This window comes from Podarcis cretensis (assembly GCF_951804945.1).
Source record: "Podarcis cretensis genome assembly, chromosome: 10".
NCBI lineage: Eukaryota > Metazoa > Chordata > Lepidosauria > Squamata > Lacertidae > Podarcis > Podarcis cretensis.
Window position 1 is genome coordinate 19,540,179 of NC_137179.1, and position 24,170 is coordinate 19,564,348.

The window sequence follows — 24,170 nt, forward strand, 5'->3', positions numbered from 1 at the left end:
CATCAACTAAGAGCAGGAACCCCCAACCTTCGGCCCCCCAGATGTTTTGGACTACAATTCCCATCATCCCTGACCACTGGTCCTGTTAGCTAGGGATCATGGGAGTTGTAGGCCAAAACATCTGGAGGGCCACAGGTTGGGGTTGCCTAAGAGCCTTGGAATACTTTTAAAAGCACAGCACATTCCTATGTTTACTAAGAGGCAAAAAAATTCATTAACGCTTAGGCGTTATGCAGTGGGATCTACTTCTGAATAAACTTAACTAGGGTTGGTGCCCCGGAAGACAATGACACTGCAAATTTTAATAAGCTTACTCGGCAGAAAGTGGCACTGAGTTTAATGGTATTTATTCCTAGGGAGGTGTGCATAGGATTGCAGCTATCATTGCAATTCTGTGCATATTTACTGTACTTGGAAATAAATCCGACTATGTTACTTGCTCCAATCCTGTACATGCTTACTTTGAAGTAGATTCCGTTTAGTATTGATTTACTTCTGAGTAAACACGTACAGAATTGTGACTGTTACAGAATCATAGAATTGTAGAGTTGGAAGGGACCCTGAGGATCATCTAGTCCAACCCCCTGAAATGCAGGAATAAATCAGCTAGTCTATAACTGAAGTCCTTTTAAATATACTATATTCAGAAATAAGCCCCATTGTATTTGCTGTAAGCGTGGATGGGATCACACCCCACAACTCTTTGGTGGTTATATTGCTTACTTACTAAATTGCTTACCAAACCGCTCTGAACAACAACAAAAATAGTAAAATCACTATAAATCAAACAACCTTCAATAATACTTAAAACAATAATCCTCTAAATTCCCTCATGTGTATTGATGCTTGTCAATTCAGGATCTTTGGGCATCTGGTAAATAGTTCATGAAAGTTTATTGCATTTACGTTTACAAGTATTTAAGGTGCCACAAGACTCTAATTTTTGCTACAATAGACTAACATGACTCTTCTGTAAATTTAAAAGTGGACAACAGTCCATTTATCAAAACACTGTTCCAAAACACATTGTGGTCCTTAAAAAAATCCTAATTGGTACCAGTGCAGTAAGGCCAGAATTGGCTTATCTTGCCCTGGTGAGCAACAAAGTAAGTACAGTTAACTCTTTATTGGGGGGGGGGAGGATCTGCACAGGAGTATTAGGTCAAATAAGCACAGCAGCTCTTTGGTAGGTGCCCTTATGAAGCAGTTGTGGAGGTTGAAGGGTCTCCAGGGTTTTCCCAAAGCAATCTGAGACTGCCTGTATGACGCTAATTTCTCCATCATCCTCTTCATGCCTCTCTTGGTTCTGGGAAACCAGGCTGGAGCTAGGGGAGCTTGTTGCAGCAGGACGGTGAGACACCTCTGCACCTTCCCCAGCCTGACTCATCTCTGCCTCTTGGCCTCCCTCATCCCACTCACCTGCTTTAGCATCTGCTTTTGGACTTTTCTCTGCCATAAACACTGTCTGCTCACTAAGCCCTGCTACCTCTTCAGCTTCTGACACTTCCTTCTCCCTCATCATTGTCCTATCACCACTTCCTGGGCTCTGAGCCTTCCCCAGCTGCTTCCTCCCACCATTCCTCTGTATCCAAATAGTCCATGATAACATTGCCAGATACCAAACCGGTTGCATTCTGAAAATATTCTTAGGTGAACAATTCATTATTTATTTCATTTGTATAGCACTTTTAGTAGTTATGATGAGCTATGTATCTGAGCTATGGGGGACCACCAACAGAGACTCCCCCAACGATCTTAGTAATTGGGCTGGATATAAAGGTGGTGTTTAAGATATCCTGGGTGCAAGAGGGTAAGGGCTTTGTAAATTAAGACAAGAACCTTAAACTAGTTTAGATGTGTGGCAAGCAGGAAGTCAGCAGGTGTTCAGCAGATAAAGGGACCCCTGACCATTAGGTCCAGTCGTGACCAACTCTGGGGTTGCGGCACTCATCTTGCTTTATTGGCTGAGGGAGCCGGTGTACAGCTTACGGGTCATGTGGCCAGCATGACCAGAGCAGCGCACGGAAACGCCGTTTACCTTCCCGCCAGAGCAGTACCTATTTATCTACTTGCACTTTGACATGCTTTCGAACTGCTAGGTGGGCAGGAGCAGGGACCTAGCAACGGGAGCTCACCCCATCGCAGGGATTCCAACCGCTGACCTTCTGATCAGCAAGTCCTAGGCTCTGTGGTTTAACCCACAGTGCCACCCACGTCCCTATGTTCAGCAGATAGCATTAGACTAATTCATGATGTGTTGAACCCTAAGCAGAAATGGATACTGGTCAGTGTCCAGATAGGAGACTGCCTGGAAGCTTTATAAATATTGTCTTGGGTCCATGGAAGAAAGATGTGATATACATTTAACAAATAATCAAACCTCCATGTTCAGAAGCAATATATTTCTTGAATACCAGATGCTGCACACAAACAAGGGAATGGCTGTAATATTCATATTCTATTTGTAAGTTCCCAGAATAATCCTGAATAGCGTTGGAAATCAATTACTGATCCAATAAGTCAGTAGCATTAATTTATAGGACGCAGAGCGGAATCTAAGCTTTTCCTAGCACTGATTCTACATGTTGGGGAAACCCTCAGCTGCAAGATTTATGGGTGTTAAATGGCTGTTGAAAGGGAATCAGCTGAAGGATGGGCATGAGTCGAGTTAAGTAAGTATAGTATACTTTAAAAAGCAATGAACACATTAGTTTGCTCTGGCCTAAACATGAACCAAATCAAGCTCAGCTTACTAGCTATGTATAACAACTCATGAAGGGCTTGATTTCCTGGTTTTCTTGCCCTTCTGGGACTGTAAAAAGAAAACAGGGGGCTCATCAAGCACCTGCCACCTGGCAAATAGTCAGTGAGGCGGATCATGGACAAGAGTTTGCCATAGCACATCAAACCAACTTCCTGTAAACACTGGGGTTACATAATGGTATAAATTGTGAATTTATTGCAGTACATAATCAAGTAGAATGCAATCCTAAATATTATTAGCAACTGTCAGCATAGAATCAGGAGGGTGGTATTCATTTGTTATTAATTTAGATTAAATGAAAATGAATAAATGTGAGACAGGGCAACCTTTCCATATTATATTACACAACAACCTTTTTATTTTCTCAGGATTTTCCCAATTGGTTTATACTGTGTTTGTTTAGTTGTCCTAATTGTTGCTTTATGAATTGCTGTTATTTCTATTGTGATGCTATTATGTTTTTTGAAAGTCCCCCAGAAACATATTTGAAGGACGTTTTATAAATCCTTAAAATAAAATAATGAAATTGAATGGAAAATACGCTTCCCAATTCTTGCTCAGGACCTTGACAAAAGCAGAATCACAGCAGTCCCCGCCCCCTTCTGCTCCACTTTTGTTGTGGAGCTGCCTGGAAAAAGCAGATTAGTAACCCTTTTGTCCACAAAATGAAGAGACTGAACAATCATACGCATATAGGTGGTTTGTTTTCTCTTCTTTCGATACATGTTTACAACAGTTTGTTGATGTTGGTGATTAATGACAAAACTAGGGTACATAGTTTATTCCATATGAAATAACCTGAAATAAGGTTATCTACCTATTATTCAGCACTTCTAGTTTCCAGGTTTTGGAAGGCAGTGAGTGACCAGAAGCAAGGATGTACCACTTAATTGTAAATAGAAGCTCTTAGAGGTAAACAAAAGACAAAACAAAACAACCTCACACAAAACCAAACCAAAACATTATCATTGTAACAAAGTAAAAACATATTAAAAAATTATAATTATATTAAAATATATTATAAGATATTAAAAGATTATAATTATAATTAAGCTAAAAGCTGTGGGATGATGCTGAGGGATGGTATTGTATTATGGAGTCTAAATTTCAAACAACCCAATTTTTCCCTTTGTTTGTGAGGGGTGAGCCCCAATTCTCTACAGATTACAAAGTACCTCCATTTTTCCCCTATTGGTTTGTTATTTTTTTTTAACCAGTCTCTGATATTGTTCCATTAATAGAAGACCTTAAGAGGATAATGCAATTATGCATGTTATGAAAAAGTCACTGGCTGAAGTTCTGCACACCAACATGACGTAAAAAGAGAAGGAGCAGTATGGCAGCCAAAACACGCACCCCTATAAGAATCCTGGGAACTGTAATTTATCACTCGGTGAGCTACAATTCTCAGCACCTTCCTAGCAATCTTTTTTGGGGGAGAAAGGCTTGATGTGTAGAGAGGCAGTGGATGTACAGCATCCAGATTAAAATCTCTTTACTCAGAATCTCTCTGAGCAAACATGGGTGCTGCAACCTCACGCCCTGCAAAGTAGGCTGCTGTTTCTCCACCTAGCCTATCCTGCCCTCGCAAAGATTGCTGCAAGGATTAAAATGGTTGTAGGCAGGGAAACCTGTTTTAATTTATATCTATCCTGCTCTTCTAGTGATTACACATCCCTCAGGTTGGCTTGCAAAAATTTAAAACTGGAATTGTAGCACCCTGCTTGTGGTTAACGCTTAGCTGGAATGAAATATTCAACGCAGCAATAGAGAAATTAAAATAATAATTTATTTGTCAGACAAATAAATATGAGGCACAGTGGTATATGGTTACCAAGCTCTGGCCTGGCCTCCTGCCATTCTGGCCAGCACTTATATTTCCTTAATCCAGCCCCCTTGCTCCTCCTGTGGCTGCCTCTGTCCAATCATCCTGGTTGAAATTCCTATTGGCTGTTTGCTAGAACCAATCACAAAAGATACACCCATTTCCTTCTGTCCTTTTATGGGAATCAAAAAGCTATATATTCTATCTATAAATGACAAATAAGTAGTAATATATCTTACATGTGTCTCAACAAGGAACCTTAATTACCAGCTCACCTCGCCCTATTGCCCTCCAAAACAGATGGTTAATCTTAAATTTTTATCTTAAACAGATGTCAAGGATCATCATTGAAAGATCTCCTTCCTTTGGAGGTCTCTAAACAAAAGCTTGACAAATGCTCTAATGATGTTTCCTGCTTGGCAGGGGGGGCTGGTGGCTGATGGCCCCTGTGATCTCTTCCAACTATATGAAATAAGAATCTAGCATAAGGATTTAACATTTCTTAGTTTCTAATTCCTTTGCATAATTACATTTAAGCCAATATATTTTTAATACATAACATAGATAGCTTTTTAGAAGAATAAACCTTTTCAAAGTAAGGAACAGTTTCCAGCCTCAAAAATAGAAAGAAAGAAAACCTATCTTCTCCAGCCAAGCCAGTTGCCTTTTTCACTGCTCTTGACCTTTGAACCTTAGGAAAATATGGCTCAAGTTTAATGGGAGGCACATGGTTTTATTTTACTATTTACCCACTCTTAATTATGTTTTTCTCTGCTTTTTTTTAATCTTCTGTAATATGTAGGGTCAGTGTAACCTTGGCTGTCAGCCTGTAATTCCCTTTTTATGACTTTGAGAATTGTTTTCTGCTATAAATCAGGGGGCCCCCTTGTCTAGGAGGAAAAACATTGCCAAGGTTCTTAGGCAGCTGCTCTTCTGCCTGGCATGAACATTTGAAAATCTTTAAGCTCATTTTAAGATACAGGCCCTGATCAAGCCTCAATAAAAATGCAGGCTTATGATTAGATGCCTCAGAATAATGCTCCTAAAACACACACGTTAAAAATACATTTAAAAGCAACAATGATTTTAAAAATGACCTTTGCAGGTTTTAAAAAGCAAAGCAATTTTTAAAATTGTTGCCTACTGGAATAAAAATATATTTTATCAGCTGGTCCAAGGCAGCGAGAGGCAGGGCTAAGTTTTTAAAAAAATATTTCAAATTGCAGCCAGCAGGAGGAAAAGTGGCAGGTAAACGATTTTAAAACACTGAACTCGTGGTTTTTGTTTTCTTTTTTCTGGTTAGCTGGCAAGTTTATTTACTGGGAAAGTCGTTTTAATTAATCACTATGGCTAAAACCGCCTCAGACAGCCAGCCAGGCACCCCCAAGGGAATGTTCTCTGAGGGACTCCGAGCGGGTCAGGGAACTGCGGCGCTTCGGGGGGAGGGACGGTTGCTCTGGCGACCGAGAACGGACGGCGGCGTCCATTAGGGCGGGGCAGGAAAGGTAGATGTTGAGAGTGACAGCTGCTGTGGGAACTGTAAGTGGGTGGAGTCCAGGTGGGCCGTTTCGAACGCGGGGTGGGGGAGCGAAACGTCAAGAGAAACGCTGCAGCTGAGGCGGCTTCCGCCCGTGGATGCGGGGGGGGGGGGAGGTGGGAGAAAGGAGCGCATTAAGGCTCGTAGAGGCGGGCGGGGCTCTGCGAAGATTCCACGGAGGGGGCGGGGCAGAATCTGTTCGCACACGGAGAGAATGGGGTACATGGACAGTCGGCTCCGGAAGTTCTCTAGCCGAAGTGAGCCACATCACACAAAACGCACTGCACATTCCTCCGCGAACCGAAAAAAAAGGGCCTCGGCCTAACTTGCTCCTACTGTTTAGAACCCGTTGCAGGAGCAAAAGGAGGCGACTCGCGAACTTGGCGCGTATAAGAGCCGGTGCTTCGCGCGAAGAGAGGAGCGGCTCAAGCCCCGAGGTAGAGAAGGCCGGTACTAATTATTTTGAACATAAACTACTTCGCGGAGGGATATTCTCACACGGCTCGCTTCCGCAAGAAAGGGTTTTTAACAGACGCGTCACTTCCGGCGAGCCTCAAGAAGGGGAGGAAAAGGAAAGAAGAAGAAAAAACAACAAACCCCCGAAGGGGGAAACAAAAACAAACGAGAGGCCTCGTCAGCCGCGGGCTCCGCGAGACTCCGGCGCCTGTTTCTGAGGGCCTCAGGGCTCGCGGGCAGCAGCGCCCCCCTCCTCGATGGGCACCGGGATGTCCCTCCGCCCCCCGGCCCCTCTTTGAGCTTCTTTGCCTCCCCTTCGCCTTTCCCCCCTTCGCCCTCCCTCCCTCCCTCCCTCCCTGCTTCCCCGCCTGCCTCCTCCTCCTCTGCCGCCGCCGCAGCAGCTAAGCCCCTTCCCTCCCCGGCCCTGAGGCGGCGGCATCATCACCGTCGACGGCTCCGCCGCCGCCATGTCGGGGGACGACGACGGCCCTGGCGGGTCTCACTACGTGGCAGAGTTCGTGCCTCCGCCTGAATGCCCCGTCTTCGAGCCCAGCTGGGAGGAGTTCAGCGACCCCCTAGGCTTCATCGGCCGCATCCGGCCCTTGGCCGAGAAAACGGGCATCTGCAAGATCAGGCCTCCCAAGGTACCCGGGGAAGGAGGAGGAGGAGGGATGGCGAAGTGGGGTCTACCCTTCAGGGCCTGGAAAGGGGTCCGTAGTGGGGAGGGCGGGTGGGGTCTTCGGAACAGGATCTCGGCTTTCCCGTGAAGTCGCTCCCCTGGCTTTTCATCTCCTCGCTGGCCCAGCCTCCCGTGCCCGGTCGCATCACCAGCTGCCACGCTCTGTGATGCTTCTTCGCCCGTGAAAGGTGCCCAAGGGATGGCGCTTCCTTAACGATGGGGCAACTTCCCCTTTGGATTCCTTGATTTTTGTTTGTTATACTGACCTGTTTTTAATTTTGGCTATGTAATTCCGTAACGATGTTTCAAAAAAGCAAAGCTGGGTGGGTGGAAAGGAGGAAAACAGGAAGAGAGGGTATTGAAGATTAAGGGTCCATTCAGTGTTGTAGCAATATACGATACAGTAGCTATGATCAATACAAGAAGAATACTTACTTTCACTTTGGGGGAGGGTTACCATGTTTACGTTTTGCATAGAGCAAGTGACCTAGGCCACAAAGACTAACTTCTGTTAGTTTTAGGGTGAAGGGCTCCTAAGCCTTTTGAGGTGTATAAAATTCCCTATCAAAAATTTGTGTGCAGTTCCTGCGTAACTTGATCTAGTAAAAATGCCTTTTTGCTTGTCTATCTGGAGGCAACTTGGTAGTAGCAGAAAACACTATACCAATTTAACAAAGTCCTCTATCCTACACTCCTTTTTTCTCTAGTACATTTCTTCAATAATCTAAAATATCAATTTAACATATGAGGGGTGATTATTATTTTTTTACATTAAAAAGTTCCTAGCTCTCCCCTTGAACAATCGCTTTCTGGCTTTGGGAAATGGGATCCAGTTGCTGCATCCTGCTTTGAATGTTGCTAATTCCCCTTCACCATGCAAGGTCAATCTAGATCCTGTCTTCCATCTTTGTTACTGCATTTTCAATGTACAATATTTCAGTTATATTCCAGGGCATTGTATGAAAGACTGTTTTACTCATCACATTCCCTTTAATCTCAAGAGGTGTTTAAAGTGCTGGAGTTTTCATTCTCAGTTTTTCAGCTCCCTGCCCCAAATAACTTGTAGAAAGGGAAAAGCAATAGCAATGATTAGAATTGCTTTTTTTCTGGCATTGCTTTTGCACCTTGAGTTTGGTAGGTGCTGGAAAAGGAGTGTTGCCAGAATAAGATGTGGACACCCTGTCTGTCACTAAAAGAGTTGGGTATTTGGGTTTCTCTTTTTAATTTCACAATAGTGAGGGGTTTCTAACGTGGATTGAGCAATGGTTTTGGAGTATCAGTGATCTGGCAATAAGCTTTTAACTAATTTTTAAATATATTTCGGGTACTTGTTACTGAATGAAATGAATTCTGAAGTAATGTTGCGCCCCATTTAGTCCTTGCTGGGGATGAGTGATAATAAAAACTTCAGTTCTATTACTATATTGTGTTTTAAAAACATGGTTTTATTCAGGACAATCCTCAGTTGCAATTATGGATGATTACTATTGCATACTGTTATAAAGAGCACATTGCTTGAAAGTTGTTCAGCTAAAAAGATATCATTTTGCATCTAAGCATTGTGCATTCATTTGCAATGCACTTTACTTGCAAGTTAGAGCATAATATCAAGTGCAAAGTAGCATAACATTTAATTTTGAAACAGTGTAGTAGCAATACATAAGGATTAAAAAGCACTTCAGGAACAAGTCTTATCATTCACTAAAATACTGAAAAAAAGGTGCCATTAAGTTTTGTAGCCTTTGTTTTGTTATTGCCTCTGTTTTATTCTTGAATCCACCTACTTGGCCTTGTGGCATGTTGCTCTATAAGTAGATGCCTATTTTAGGACCACATCAAATACGTTGGATTGTTTGTAGTATCTGCTGTGGTTCTAAGATGAAAACTCAAAATTCTGTTGAGCTTAAATGTCTTCTGATTCTTACTAGCAGCCTCAGCACCTGCATAGTGAACTGGTTACGTTGGCAGATACTTTAAATCTCCATTCAGCAATGAATTACTTGCTTGCTTGATATTATTAGAAGCTTTAAGCAGTATGCTATTCTAAATGTTTTTGAAATATTGCATTGTAAGTGATTTTATCTCTTTTCTTATAGATGCTTCGATGTTTAGCCTTAAAAGGTTTTTGAAACAAAAAAGTTTATAGTAATTTGATTGCTTATGGCAAGTGGTTTTTCTGTTGTTGACTCATGCCATACTGTGCCATAAATGGCAAAGAGAGATGTAGGCAGACAGGCAAGTAAAGTGTTCTATGGACTTGTAACTTGTGAGGCATACTGCTGTACTGACAAGAAATTGAAGTGCATTTGCTGAAGTCAGAGTCTAAGCATGTTTACAACATGATGAATCCTTGGGTTTACCTTGCATATTGTTCTCAGTTTTGTGTTCCTCTCATGCCAACATCTCCTTGCAGGAGTGAAGGTTTTATTGGATTGCAGATTCTGCTTCTGCTTGTATACATTAGTGACCCACATGACTATAGACATTGGAAGAATTAGGGCCTTTTTAAACCAGATACATTCTCAAGTATGCCAGCATTCTGACTGCTCTGTTTCCTGTCAGCTCTAAAATAATTTTTTAAAAAAATATTTATTAAAGTTTTGAAAGTTACAGAAAGGAAAAAGAAAAAGAATTAAACATAACAAAACCATACAATACAATACAAAAACAAAAATATTACATATACATAACAAAAATAAAACAAAAGAAATTAAAAAAAGAAAAAAGAAACACAACCTATACTTTCAATGTTACTAACTTTCTTTTACTTGTTTCAGCGACCTCCTCACACCTCCCTTTTTTGTATTCGATTAATTGTTTCAGCAAATCCTTTCCATCTTCCTCAAACTTCTGTCCTATCATTTAACTCAACAAATTCTAACATTATTTTTTCTTTTAATCCAATTACAATCTATTATACTTAATTCTTTATAACATTTCTGCTAAAGCCATGTAACTTCATTCCAACATCTTTCTAACATTCCTTAATTTTACAATATTTCTGTAGATAATCTTTAAATTTCTTCCAATCTTCTTCCACCGACTCTTCTCCCTGGTCTCGGATTCTGCCAGTCATTTCCGCCAGTTCCATGTAGTCCATCACCTCCATGTAGTCCATCACCTCAGCTCTAAAATAAATTAACCTTGTTCTTAAAAGCCTTTTTACTTTCTAATTCATCTGAAGATATTCTCAGGTGTGCATTGATTTAACTTGCATGTAAGAATAAAAATACAGTATTTATAAAATATTGGGGAAATAGCTATGGGGATGTGTTGGATATTCATTGAAGGCTTATATCTTGAAACTAAATTCCCTCCTTTCTTTTTAGGACTGGCAGCCTCCTTTTGCATGTGATGTACAAAGTTTTCGTTTCACGCCACGAGTTCAGCGTTTGAATGAACTAGAGGTGAGCTTCCCAACCATTGGCATAAATCTGTACCCCTATATAAAGCATTAGACCTGTTTGTTTGGGGTTTTTTTATGAGGTACAAAGTTATTGTCTTAAGAAATGTTTAGAACATCTCAGCCTTCCATCATTTGTATTTACATGATTTGATTAATTTAACTTCAAGTGTCTATGAGCAATATTTCATTTTATTACCGTGCATCATTGCAGGAGCTCTTTACAACCTACTGGAAATGTCTTACAACAACAGTTTAAAACACATCCCCTGAAACTATAACCGTATTCAGGTGCTCAGAAGAATGCATGAGAGCACAAACTGTGTAGGGAGTACTGTATTTTTTGCACCATAACACTCACTTTTTTCCTCCTAAAAAGTAAGGGGAAATGTCTGTGCGTGTTATGGAGGGAATGCCTACGGGTAGCATGCCTACTGATTTTCCTCCTCTAAAAACTACGTGCGTGTTATGGTCGGGTGCGTGTTATAGAGCGAAAAATACGGTACATTCACTGCTTAACATCTACACACATGCTGTCCCTCCCTGCTCCCCCTGCTCCCTCCAGCCAATCTTTTGATCTTTCCAGTAGGTTTGAAGGGGGATTGTAAGCATGTTTGGCTGAATACATTTAGAACCTTATTCATGATAGGGAAGTTTGATTTTCAGGAGGATTCTAGACACATTTAGACAACTATAGGAAGATTGGGGTGGAGCAGACAGTCATTGTATATAGGGGACATTGCACAGCCCCGTGTCCCTTGCAAGGTTTGCGTGTTTGCTTGAATGCCTGAATAGGATTTGTTTCAATGATTCTAGTAGAACTTGTTTTCAAGTAAATAGGTTAGAGCTGAAATTAGGCTTAATACCAGCATAATAGTCTAGTGAGACATAGACTCTCCTCAGCTTTCAGATAGTGAATGAAACTCTTCCATGAGGATATTACTCTGATATTTTAAACTTCAGTTTACATCGATACCTTTATTTCTTACTGCACAGCATTTTGATTTGAAAATGCTTAAATGATATACATGCAACTTGCAAGAGACTTTTAAAATTCTGAAAAGAGGAAACGCAAGGCATCTGCATTCAAGTAGTATTTTTCATTGTACTTGGATTCATCTGTTTCTTCTCCTCATTCCTAATATTTTTTCTTGACTTCTGCTGTGCAAGAAATATCTGCCAGTGCTAAAGGAGAAGTCTCCACCAGAGTTGTAGGAATGTAGAAAGCTTATATCCAGATTTGTCATTTGTTGAAATGGCCTTGGTTCTGATAGGACATATTCTGGCCTAAGTTTTGAAGACTTTCAAAATAGAGGAGCTGACTGTGAGCATGCTGCCATTATTTTCCTTGGGTATTGTGCTTCTCTCATACCTAACTTGTATGACGTCCATCTGTTGCCTTGGTTTGTTAATAGGCAATGACTAGAGTGAAGCTGGACTTCTTAGATCAGCTGGCAAAATTTTGGGAACTTCAAGGATCTACATTAAAAATCCCAGTCGTGGAGAGAAAAATACTAGATCTTTATTCACTGAGCAAGGTGAGTGTGAATCTACAATCATTTGGTAGGGTGTTAGTGGTTTCTCATAAAATCACGTTTTCCCTGCTGTAATAGAGAATCATAAAATATTCTAGCTTATGGCTTGAATAATATGGTGTGTTCATTGATAACTCCCCCTCCCTCCATATTAAGTCCATGGATTTTTATCGGGGTACATAAGCAATAAGGAGTTTTGGGTGCAGTAGATTTCTATATCAGCAAGGCAAATTACTCTTACTATTTGAAAGTGTCTTAAGACTCTTTGTTGGGTCTTGCTGCAGGAGACTAATATGGTTACTCAACTAGAACGTAACTTCCAGGCATGTAGGGTTCATACTGCACAGCATATGCATTGCATCATGGCAGAAAGCTGTGAATTGTGACTTAATTGGTAGCTAGTAGTACATTTTAAAACTATGATTAATACAATAATGCTAAACAATATTGTTTCTGGTTTTAAAAGTGCCTGTAAAGCATGCTAAACTCTTGTAGCACTAAATGTTTATTTTTATAAAATGTTTTAAACCTGCCTTTCCAAAGCTGCACGTAGCATACAACTTATTTAAAGCCTGCAACCTTGGTATAATACAAACCAATGGAAACAGCCTGGTTTCTGCCATAGCTGGGGATGAAGGGCCACTGGGAGGCTGCATCCCTCCCTCTCAGGGAATCATGGTAAGGGGCAGACCAACCTGAATCCTTTCATCAATAAGTGAAGGACTTGTTGGAACTGCTTTCCTTTCCCCTCTCCTACTTTTTCCCCTTCTGTCTTCTAACTATTGGATTGTGAGTCTGAGAACAGAGACTGGTTTGTCTTTCCTTAATTGTGAAACGCTTAGAAAATGTTTAGTAATAAGAGTAGTAGTGCAGAGAGTTCCAACTGTGCAATAGCACTTTTGGTCTCATGGCAGTTCATTTGTCAGATGAATGCCTTCTCAAAAGTGCCTTGTCACCTCCCTGAATGCCAAGAAGGAAGAACACAGATTTGCGGTATGCACAGCTATGGGCCCTTTTGAGTGAGATGAGTAGTATTTCACAACAGTGGCTTGTTAGATGTGAACTTGAACAAGTAGAAAGCTGTACATATCCAGGGAAGGGAATTTTACAATTGGCTTGTAATTCTGTTCAAATTTACTTGACAATTTAAGGGGAGGAGGAAATACGGTGTTGGAGGAAGGCTGATGCTGACCGTATCACTCTCATAACATCTTCATGGCAAATAAACACTGGTTTAATTGAGCCATTGAGGATCTAAATTGATAAGAATCAGTTAAGAATTGAATATAGCTGTTGCTGCCACCTTCAACTTGAAAGAAGCAGACTGTTTTACCTCATGCAGTAATCTGTTGCCTTAAGACTCTAATTAATTTAACCTGCTGTTCAGTCCAGTTCAGAAGTCAGATGAGCTGGAGATCAAGAATAGTGGCTATGCAGACACTCCCAGGAAAGAGTCTGCATAGCCACTATTCTTGATCTCCAGCTCTTCTGACTTCTGAACTGGACTGAACAGCAGGTTAAATTAATGCTTTTCATAAGATGGAAAGTCAAGTTTAGCAAACTGTTTCTGGCTGCTGTTAGTGAGAATCTGCTATTTCAAACATCTTTGGGAACTGCTTCTTGTCTGGTTTCAGGCATCCAAATCGTCTTTATGCATTAAGCTTTTGGAGCGAGAAATGAATTTGATTCTGCAGAACAACTATCCCCTTGTTATTAAGTAGAGGATCTGGTGAAGTTTTATATTTGGACTGTGACCTGTATGCTTTAAGAAACTTGTATGTAGCTTTCTAAAATAAATAAATATCTGTTTTACTTTTATTTCAGATTGTTGCCAGCAAAGGAGGCTTTGAAGTGGTCACTAAAGAAAAGAAGTGGTCTAAAGTTGCAAGTCGTCTTGGTTACTTACCAGGAAAGGCAACTGGCTCACTGCTGAAGTCACACTATGAACGGATCTTATATCCATATGAGCTTTTCCAGTCTGGTGTCAGCCTTATGGTGAGAGATGGCTTTGTTTGCAGGAGAGTAATATGAGATACAGTATGTTGCTTGTCTACTGTATACTAACACAAGGTTTTGTGCTCTTGTGCATTTGCCTCATGGAAACAATTTGCTTATATCACGAGTATTATACTGTGATCTGGTTTTGCGATGGTATCTACTTCTTTGTTTATGCTTGAGGTCAACCTTGATAGGATGAGGACTTTGTTGGAAAAGAATCAAACATGGGAAGGAATCTTTCCTTGGCTAGGCAGCAGCACTTGAGAAATCAGTTTTATTCAGTTTTCGTGGGTGACTCTGTCCAGATGACATTTGTAATGCAGTGTGTCATTGTTGGTAGCCCTTTCTCCCAGTAGTGCTGCTCATCTTGAAAACCAGAGTCTGCCATCCCAGATCCAACCAACCTGGTGTCCTTCTGTGCTCTGATTCTTTAGGGCATCCAAAAGCAAAACTTGGACCTTAAGGAAAAAGTGGAGGTTGAGGACCTCGGCATTGGTGCCCAGTCTCCCCCTAAGCAGGGTACAAGAGTGAACGTTGTGCTGAAGAGAACCAGACGTGTCAAGTCCCAGGTACCCAGATCACTTGGCCACAGTAGACAGAGTGCTTTAGTCTTTGCACCAGTGCAGATGCATTGGAAATGCAACAGCCTTTGTCCGGCCGTGGGGGCTCACTCAAAACTTCTCATGAGGAAGCCATCCTTTTAAAGATCAAAAGTGAGCATGCTAGATAAAAACACTCACGTTGTGCTGGCCTCACTTAACGTTTCTCTCACTGAATAAGCCGACTATGTTAAGAGGAAAAAGACTTGTGTTCATGCCAGCTTCTGAATTTTATATCAGTTTGAGCTGGTGGCTAAGCTGAGGAGTTCCTTGGGTTTCATTTGGACTGTGGCCTCGCCGTGTGGCCTTAAGCAAACCATTATCTCTTAACCTCAGCTCCCCACTTGCTGTAATACAAAGGTGATAAACTGGTCTACCTTACAGGATTGTTTATAAGAATGAATGAAATGCTTGTTTTGAGTATTCTTGAAAACTTAGTCCTGTATAAACGGTTAGTATTGGTATGGATGAGGAGATTGGCTGATGCACACTAACACCAGCAGAACTAGTAGTTATGTAGGAACTTGGTTCAGTTAATTTGTAGACAACCTTCTTTTTGTGTGTTGTGGTGGCCGGAAGTCTTCAGAATAGTCCTAACACTGAAGGGGAGAAATTGCTTGTAGCAGTAAAGGCTTTCTAAGCAATGTCTACTTCTTCCGTTCAAATTTCTCAGTATTTCACTTTATTTCATGAAGGTTAAGAGTATTTTTTTCCAGAACATGTGATGACACAAGCTACTTTTAAAGCCCAATTCTTTTTTAACAGAGTGAAATAAATATATGAAAAATTGTAACTAGCATTGACAGCTTTTTTCTTTAATAGTTAAACTCTGTGTATGTTTAAAGTAAGTATTCTTCATGTTTTGATTAATTAATTAAAATATTTATTACCTGTTCTTCACTGAAGCAGCAATCCTAACGTGGGGAATGTAATAAGTTAAAATACAGCATATAAAACAAAGCACAATTAAAATTTTCATTACATTGTTTAACAACTAAAAAAACAACTGCTACAATTATAACTCACCAGCCATATGCATCAGTATTCTGCTGGTACCAAAAACTCTCATAAGAGTGATTGCTCACAGGGGAGGTGGCTATAGCTCAGTTTAAAACATAAAAACACTAAGTTGCAGATACATTTGAGAATGATACAAATGATTATGCAAAAGGAGAATGAACAGGAAGGAGAGACACGTTCTGTACTTCATTAAACAAAACATTCTAGTAGCTTTTTGGTCAGTTGGCTTTAAAGGAAAGTTAGCTTTTTGGTTAATCCTCTAACATTTGCAAGTAAGTATGAAGTGACAATTATAGTTTAATTTTTTAGGCTAAATGATGCTGAAATAATAATTGAGGATATGGTTTCTTGACTGAACTTGGAATAATTTGATGGGTTTTCTCTCTATGCCTACACTTGGTACATCGTAGCTTGGCTATGAAGGGTTCCCAGGTATATTTGGTATGTCTGGTTTTTGCTTGCACTTTTCTACTTGCTCTGGTGCAGGTATGGGAATAGGGAGGGTTGTGCTAGCGCAGCAGAAATAGTCCACAAATATCAAGTGTCCTAAGAGTATCAAGTTAATACAGGGGTGGAAGAACTGGATGAAACCAGTAGGCCATCCTTATCTTCTTTGCTCCATTCCCATAGGCCAAATTTGACTGGTTAGTGGGACTGCTGACCTGCCAGTTACCTGGCATCATAAGGACATTAGGTGATACATTTTTGCCTGTGCTTTGCAAGTCTTGACAATCAACTACATATTTATCTGTGAATGTTGAGGCCAAATAGGGGAGGCCTTGTGGAGCTTTTTAGGGTTACCGAAACAGTAATTTTAAAAAATATATACTGTATGTAGAAGGCACATACATTCAAAGTACGCTTTCTATCTAGTCCTTAGTAGTTTTGTAATCATGGTTTTTGCATAGATATATAGTATACAAATCTCTTAAAGTTCAAATGAAATAACATTAGTTATGTCTTGAAGACTTCAAGTGTAGTCTAGTGTGAAATTCTGAAAAATAAAAATAAAGATGGGGAGGAGTCTGGACAGTCAAAACAGAAATATCTTATTAAGACATCGCTTTCAAATTGATTTTGGTTTATAAGCCACAGTTACCAGAATTAAGTGTTTTGATAGAATAACTGAATTGCATTCCTGTAGGTATAATTTCAACCATGAGCGTGAAAAACCCTCAGTATGAAGTGAAAAATAAAGGGCTACAGTATATCTAGCATTTGTCATACTCCACGTAGACTCATTGAAATTAATGGCATGACTAACTTGGCTCTAACTTGGATGCAATGCAAGTCAGAGTAGACCCACTGAAATTGCTGAACTTTGTTCATGTTGGTTGGTTTTTTTCAGTGTGTCCGCTTAGAGTATGATTTGGTCATTGGGTGGTATCTGACTATGCAACAAATCCTAGGTTGAATCCAGACTTAGTTGTGCTCAGAATAGACCCATTGAGATCACTTGGCACTTGAGAGTTATTACTAATTTAAGTCCCATTGACTTTGGTGAGTTTCCTCTAAGCACAACAAAGTCTGGATCCCCTATGTGTTTTCTGCAATCAAAACATGGAATAAAGTACTTTAAATGCTTGAGTAATATACTACCATTGCTACTGTTGGTCTTGTTAACAGAGTGTGGATAATCACATTTGGTTTCTTTTTCCCTTCAACTCTTTAAGAAGGTTTAAACATATTTATTTTTGAGTCTTCCAAAGCAATTCTCATGGTTCATCTTGTTTTGCTGCTGTTTTTTTGGAATTGGATATGTAAATTAGCAAGACCATTCCCAGTAGTGTACTTTTGTGGAGTAGAGTGGCTTTCCCCAGACTCTACTTAAATGCTTCCCTCCGGACCAACATTAAAAGTATTCTTGATCTTCTTTTTCAACTTCCCTGCTCTTAATACAGTGTGGTTTATAGCAAAGCATATTTCTCCTGAAATGTGGATAAAATATATCTGGATGCGGATGGAATAGGCCTGTTTTGGTTCTTTAGACTGGCAGGACCATTCTTACCTATTTTGGAAACCCTATGAAATACTCAAAGCAGTTTAATCTGTACTTATATTGGAATCTTGGTACAGCTTTTTCAGTGCACAGCTTAGCATACAACTGTTCAGAAAACAAAAACCCCATTTTCAGAAACGTTACAGGGTTTCTACAAAATCTCTCCACATTGGGGCAGGTGCTACAATTGTGCCTGTTCCAAATGAGATGCTTGCTCCCAACACGATCATTTGTGATTCACCTAGCTAAAACGCAATTTTAGTGCCAGCATAGCATAACAAAGGCATTCTTAAATGTGACCAAGAACAAGCTTTCAGAGTCATGCACACTCCATCATCTCTTCTGCTTAACTATAGTTAAGAGATATGAAGGTGTGGCCTTAAAGACAATCCCCCATTAACCAGGGTTCATTTCCAAAATATTGATTAAGGGTTACACTTCTTAAGCAAGCCAGAAATCCTGATTTAAGAAACCTTAAAGTATGGAATCTGCTTAGCCTTAATTGCAATAAATGTTGGTGCCAGCATATCCCTGAACTGTGGTTGAGTAAGAAGGGAGAGTCTAGGGAGTGCAAGTTAATGCTCTCCATCACCTGATCACAGTTTAAAGGAACGTACAGTGCTTTGTTAAAGGCTAACTTTGAGGTAGACAGTCAGTATTGCTGAAGACGTTGCAATTGCAATTAGCAAGTGCTGATTTACAAGTTAAGCAAGATATCATGTAAAATGAAGAATCCTAATGAAATTTCTCTCTTACTCTCTCTCTTTTTAAAACTGCACCTCACTTTCTACTTATTGCCTTATGTTGTTCAGGCACTGCTGTGATCTCCATTCACTAAGAATCATGTCCCTTTTGAATTTTAAACAACTTGACAGGAACATGAGAGATACTATTTAGTGTTACAAAATTTAATTTGGAAATGTGAAAAAAATAATGATTTAAGCCCGTTGAAAGATAAAGCCTTTCCTGGATTTCTGAGGAACAGCAGATTGGACTGTTTTAATAAACACTAGAAATGTAGCAGAAGATGCAGGATGGTTATAGATAAATGTTGCATGTGTCAAAAATCGAGACATCTAGTGGAGAGCATCCAAGCCTGCAAGACTCAATCTCATTAACAAAGACATATACTTAGTTCTATATTCTAATAGTATTCATTTACTATAATTTATATACCATTTGATTTTTAAAAAAACTCAAAGTGGTTTGAATATGTATAATGAACACTTATTCTTGTTCCGTATTGTTGGAACTGTCCTTTAATAACTAATGTGATAGGTTTTTATTCTTCATTACAGAACGATTTAAAAAGTGCATTAGCAGATGGTGTCAGTTAGTAGAAATGGGATAGTAAATATGATCTAATTTTAATTTTCTTCCTGCTTTTGACATTTTGCAGCTGGGTGCCATTCCAAGCAAGGTAAAATGTATTGATTATTTGAAATTTGTTACACATGATGATGGTAGAGATAAAAGCCACACTATCTTCCAGAGTATCTGCTCTTGGCAGTGACTGTGCAAAGACCAATGTCTGTGGAGCAGGAGTTTGCTCCAGCCCCATAACTCCTCTGGTCATCTGCTGTGAGAGCAATTACATTCTGTGTAAATACTAATGGTGAGTTGATGTGATCTTGTTTTCAGGCAGAGGCAGGCGAGATGAGTAGAAACACTGAACTGAAGAAGCTCCAGATCTTTGGAGCAGGACCAAAGATGATGGGATTGGCTTTGGGAGCAAAAGAAAAAGAAGGTAAGCAGCAGCTTTGAGCCACTGCAGTTAAAGCGGAGCGAGGCTATTGTTTTATTTTATTTTTTAAATTTCTATGACCATCCTTCATCTGAGGATCACAGGTATGTTAACTTCTTCAACATAGAGTTTTGAGCCTGGTGGTTCATCATTTAGCTGCTGGTGCAAAGTGGTGACACAAGCATTTCCAAAAATTGTATAGCAGCTGCATGTCCACTCCATTGAGAACCTTTGGTAAGTTCCAGATGCTATAGAGTTTTATCTATTTGTTAAAACTGGCACTACTAGAAGCCAGCATGAAATAAACTACTGTGGTACTTAGCCGAAACCTTGAGGGAACTTGGTGCCTTGCAAATAATTGAACATGATGTACGGTAGTTTAAAGATTTCACATGTCACTGTGATTCCTAGTTAAGTTTATGGGGGGAAGGATTTCAGTGAAGGTGAGCCTTCTAGCCTACTAATGTGCGTATTGTGGACATGCTGCTTATGAGCTTGTGAGATGCAGGCCAGATGGATCTTCCACATTTGCATGCCTGAGCAGTGTTCCCCCCTTTTAAAAAAAGGGGTGTTAGGAATATATTTATATGCTTTCATCTGGTGAAATTTGTGATGTGCACATTCCAGTTTTTAATAGGTTGTAACTGGGAACTTTGGAATGAAGGTTGTGAAGGTAAGAGTAGAATGTGTGGTGGAGTTGATAGGACTAGTGGCCTTGAAGAGGTGACCCAAGTCTCAGGAATCATATCAACGTCCTTCTGGTTTCCATTCCTTTGGTACAGATTGCTCACAGGCTTTAAAGTTCTGCTTTACAGTTATCGTGATAAATTTTGCTCACCTTAAACACAAAAGGTTTGGGCTCTTAAGATGCTACCAAGTTGCCCGATTCCATAGAGGAAACATTCTGTGGCTAGTTGTGCCATTGCAATCCAGTTAAATGATGACTCCTTTGTTTACTGCTAAGCATGCTTCGCTTGCTGCTCCATTCAAGACACCAGACTGACCCTGTGAAATCTTTGCAGGGAATATAACTAGTATAACATTCTCTCTCTAGATGAAGTACCTCGAAGGCGGAAAGGTACTAGGTCGGAAGCTTTCGGCATGCAGATGAGGCAGCGGAAAGGGGCCCTTTCTGTCAACTTTGTAAGTTTGCTCTTGAGCATCTGATAAGTTGCTTCTTACCTGGCTTGGGGAAATGATGAATGAGGGGATAAGGAAGCAAAACACCTTCATTTTATTAAAGTTGCTGGTAGTGCTGTAGTTTGGTTGAGAGCAACTTCTAATCCAGCCTTTAGTTGCAGAAGTCTAATTCTTCTTCAGGCTACAGTTTGGAACTGTTTGCATTAACCTCATGAGAGAGGTCTACAAGATGAGAAATTTGAAATTTCAAGGCGTTCTCTGTTTGATCACAGCTAACATCTTGGATACTTGTTACCAAATAGTACTTCTACTAGTTTTTGAGACTATGCAATGTTATTCAGTCTCTTCCTGGCTTTATGCATTGTCTTTAAGCAAGACTGCTTGCAGTTGCCTACACAGAGAAAATCTGTGCTAATTGGAGAGCTGCCAGATCATCATTATTGTGTCTATGCATCTCATGGAAGAAGCATGTGTACAATGAGTGTTTAAAAACAAGCTCCCTCCAGATTTTGTTTTGGTTTCAGAGTAACCTTGATGCATTCCAAGAGTTCCAATAGCAGAATGTGAGAAATTTGGGTCAATTAATGAGTCTTAATTATGTGACATCTCTAACATGTGTTAATTAGTATTAGGGAGATGATATCGCTGAATTTTACATAACTTTACATACTACACAACTGAGGATTATATTTAATGAGAGAATAGATGGTTTTTAGGGGGGAAATGCAAAAAAGGTGCCTGGCTATAATCAGTGAGCCCAGGAATAATATTGGGTTGTGTATAGTAGTATTAACCACTGAATTTTGTTATGGTAAGTCATACGTTAATTTGCTTTTATTAACTGTAGTTTGAAAATGCAGCAAAAAATAAGCATAAAGATGAATTCCTCAACCAGGGATTCCCCATGCTGGCCAGTGCCTGGCAAATGCTATTCCAACCCTGTAAAGAGCCCGTGGCTTCCTTGGATGATGATTGACATCTTTCCTCTTTCCAGTGGAGGCTTATTTAGAATCTCCTTGCAGAGGCCACTGCATGCAGCTACATTAGATGTAATGAAGGATTGGGGTAGGTTTGTCTTATGCATAGAAGACATGAAACTCAAGATGCTGTTTCCTGTATAGGTTGACCTATATGTCTGTCTGTTCTGTGGCCGGGGCAACAACGAGGACAAATTGTTGCTGTGTGATGGATGTGACGACAGCTACCACACTTTTTGCCTGATACCCCCTTTGCCTGATGTGCCCAAAGGTGACTGGAGATGCCCTAAATGCGTTGCTGAGGTACTTTGTTTTTGTTTTTGGCGCATTTGAAACATTGAGGCCACAAAACGCTAGTGGTTCGACTAAGGTGGTCAGGTAAGAAAAGAGGATAGGATTTCTGTGTCATTTTAGTTGCATAGAAGAGGAAATTTTGGAAATTGTAGCTTGGCATGTGAGCTACACTTGCTGAAATACCTTCCCTCTTCAATTCAACTAGTTGAGATTCAGGAATCCTGTCTTCTTTTTCATCTATCTACCCAAGGTTTACCCCTTCTGAGGAATTTTGTCCAGGAGACAAGGCTTCTTCGTTAACAGTAGGAAAATGCATCTGTTTTGAAGTTTGTAGTAGCTACAGTCAATTGTGGCTTGTTGAGACATGGGCAGCTGTCATATGTGATCTTTCATGATTCTTCCTATCTGGAAGGCGTTTCTGTGTAGGGACTTGTTGATATTTGGAGAGGCCCTAAGTCCAGAAAACAGCTGAACAAGCTTCTGAGTTCTTGCCTGTACAGCTGAGTTAGACACAGATTAATATGGAGAAGTGGAACCTGCTTTCAAATGGTCCTGCTCCAGATGTTTGTCACATTCCAGGTTCGCTGATGAGCTGTGTACAGCTTGCTGTGCTCTCTTCGTTGTCTTTCTCTCCCCAACAGCAGTGTACTGCAAAAGGCGCAGATACTCAGTATTTTGGGAAGCAAGTCCACTTGTCCACCAACACTGCTGCATTCGCTCATTGGCCTATGTCAACTTACCTGGACAGATAAAAAAAACGAAAGCTTAATATTTTCTTATATTTAGTTAAATGAAGGAACTTCATTCCATTTTTGCAGGATGCTCTGATTAAACTGCTTTCTGTGATGCCAAATAACACCTTTTCTCTTTTCTAGGAATGTAACAAACCACGTGAGGCCTTTGGATTTGAACAAGCTGTTCGAGAGTACACCCTTCAGAGCTTTGGTGAGATGGCAGATAACTTCAAGTCTGATTACTTCAACATGCCAGTCCACGTAAGTATGTAATATATGTTGCAGTCAAAGTGTTCTCACTAGTAGTCGGAAAACCTATAGGCAGTTCAGATTTGCCCATACAGCTTTGCTATTTAACTATTTTATAGGTTTTTTAAATTTTCTTTTTCTATTTTTGTTGTTGCAGAATTTAGAATTTAGAATTCTGTCCTCTTCTGTAGAGATCTCAGGGATTGGGTTCGTGGGACAAAAATGGGGGAATGTGTCTTTAGAGGCCAGAGAGCCCCAATGGAGTCCTTTTTCCTTCTCTACACCCATGGTAAAAACCTTGCATTTCAAAATGGAAGGAAAATGGATGCAGTTCAGGTGCCAAGCTCTTTAATATCCAGTTGGGCTTTTATTCTGGCAGCATTAGGAGTTGGATTTTGTCTTCAATTTTGAAAAAAATGTTTTCAGGTATTTTTATAAACACTCCATAGCAAGGTTGTTGTTTACTGACAAGGCCACTGACCCATCTAGGCCAGAGATGACGCTTCTATAACTGTCAGTGGTTCTCCTCAGGTCCCCAGACAGAATTCTTTCCCAGTCCTGTTGCTTCTTTAGGTATGTGGGGCTTCCAACATGCAAAGCATGTTTAGTAGTACTAAACTACCATATTTACTCGAATGTAATGCACTCTTGTATGACCAAATTACATTGCGAAATTATGGTGCGCATTATTTGATGGCACATTAGATTTGATTGCAAGCTTGAAAAACACCTTTGACAAAGCAAATACTTTTTTTGGTTTCATTTTTTTGCTAATTGGAGGTGTGTGTTAGATTCAGTGGTGCATTAGATTTGCGTAAATACAGTATGTCCTTTCTTCTATCCCCTGCCACTCTTTGCCATTTTCGTGAATTGGCTTTAGTTGCTAGAAAAATGGTAGATCGTAAAAGGGATTATGAATTCTAATCATGATTGATCCTTTCTTACGTTGATGTCATCATTTATTTAAATTCAGATCCAACAAGAATGTTACAGAAATTTGGAGTTGGACACCCATACAAAAATTATCTGTAATGCCCACCTATCTTTCTGTTTCCTATGAACCCTTGATCTGTGGTGGAAAAAGTAGCAATAGCACTCTGTTGCTTCAAGAAAACAAGCACAGTGACTGATTCTCTCTGGTTGGTTTCCTCCAGATGTAGAATTTGAGCAGAGTAGCAGCATTTGTTATAATTCACAACCTAGCCTGATGCTTGTGT

General features: G+C 40.1%; 1 protein-coding gene across 1 annotated transcript in view; it reads left to right on the forward strand.

Moving 5' to 3' along the window:
- Positions 1 to 6,298: 6,298 nt before the first annotated feature.
- KDM5A (lysine demethylase 5A) overlaps positions 6,299 to 24,170 on the forward strand; it is a 43,720-nt gene continuing 25,848 nt past the window's right edge. Inside the window, exons 1-9 of the mRNA XM_079993241.1 lie at positions 6,299 to 7,226; positions 10,591 to 10,668; positions 12,080 to 12,202; positions 14,024 to 14,194; positions 14,632 to 14,766; positions 19,457 to 19,562; positions 20,614 to 20,702; positions 21,821 to 21,979; positions 22,846 to 22,965. Of these exons, the coding sequence (XP_079849367.1) occupies positions 7,050 to 7,226; positions 10,591 to 10,668; positions 12,080 to 12,202; positions 14,024 to 14,194; positions 14,632 to 14,766; positions 19,457 to 19,562; positions 20,614 to 20,702; positions 21,821 to 21,979; positions 22,846 to 22,965 (1,158 nt within the window). The 5' untranslated portion in view covers positions 6,299 to 7,049. The remainder of the gene's footprint in view (positions 7,227 to 10,590; positions 10,669 to 12,079; positions 12,203 to 14,023; positions 14,195 to 14,631; positions 14,767 to 19,456; positions 19,563 to 20,613; positions 20,703 to 21,820; positions 21,980 to 22,845; positions 22,966 to 24,170) is intronic.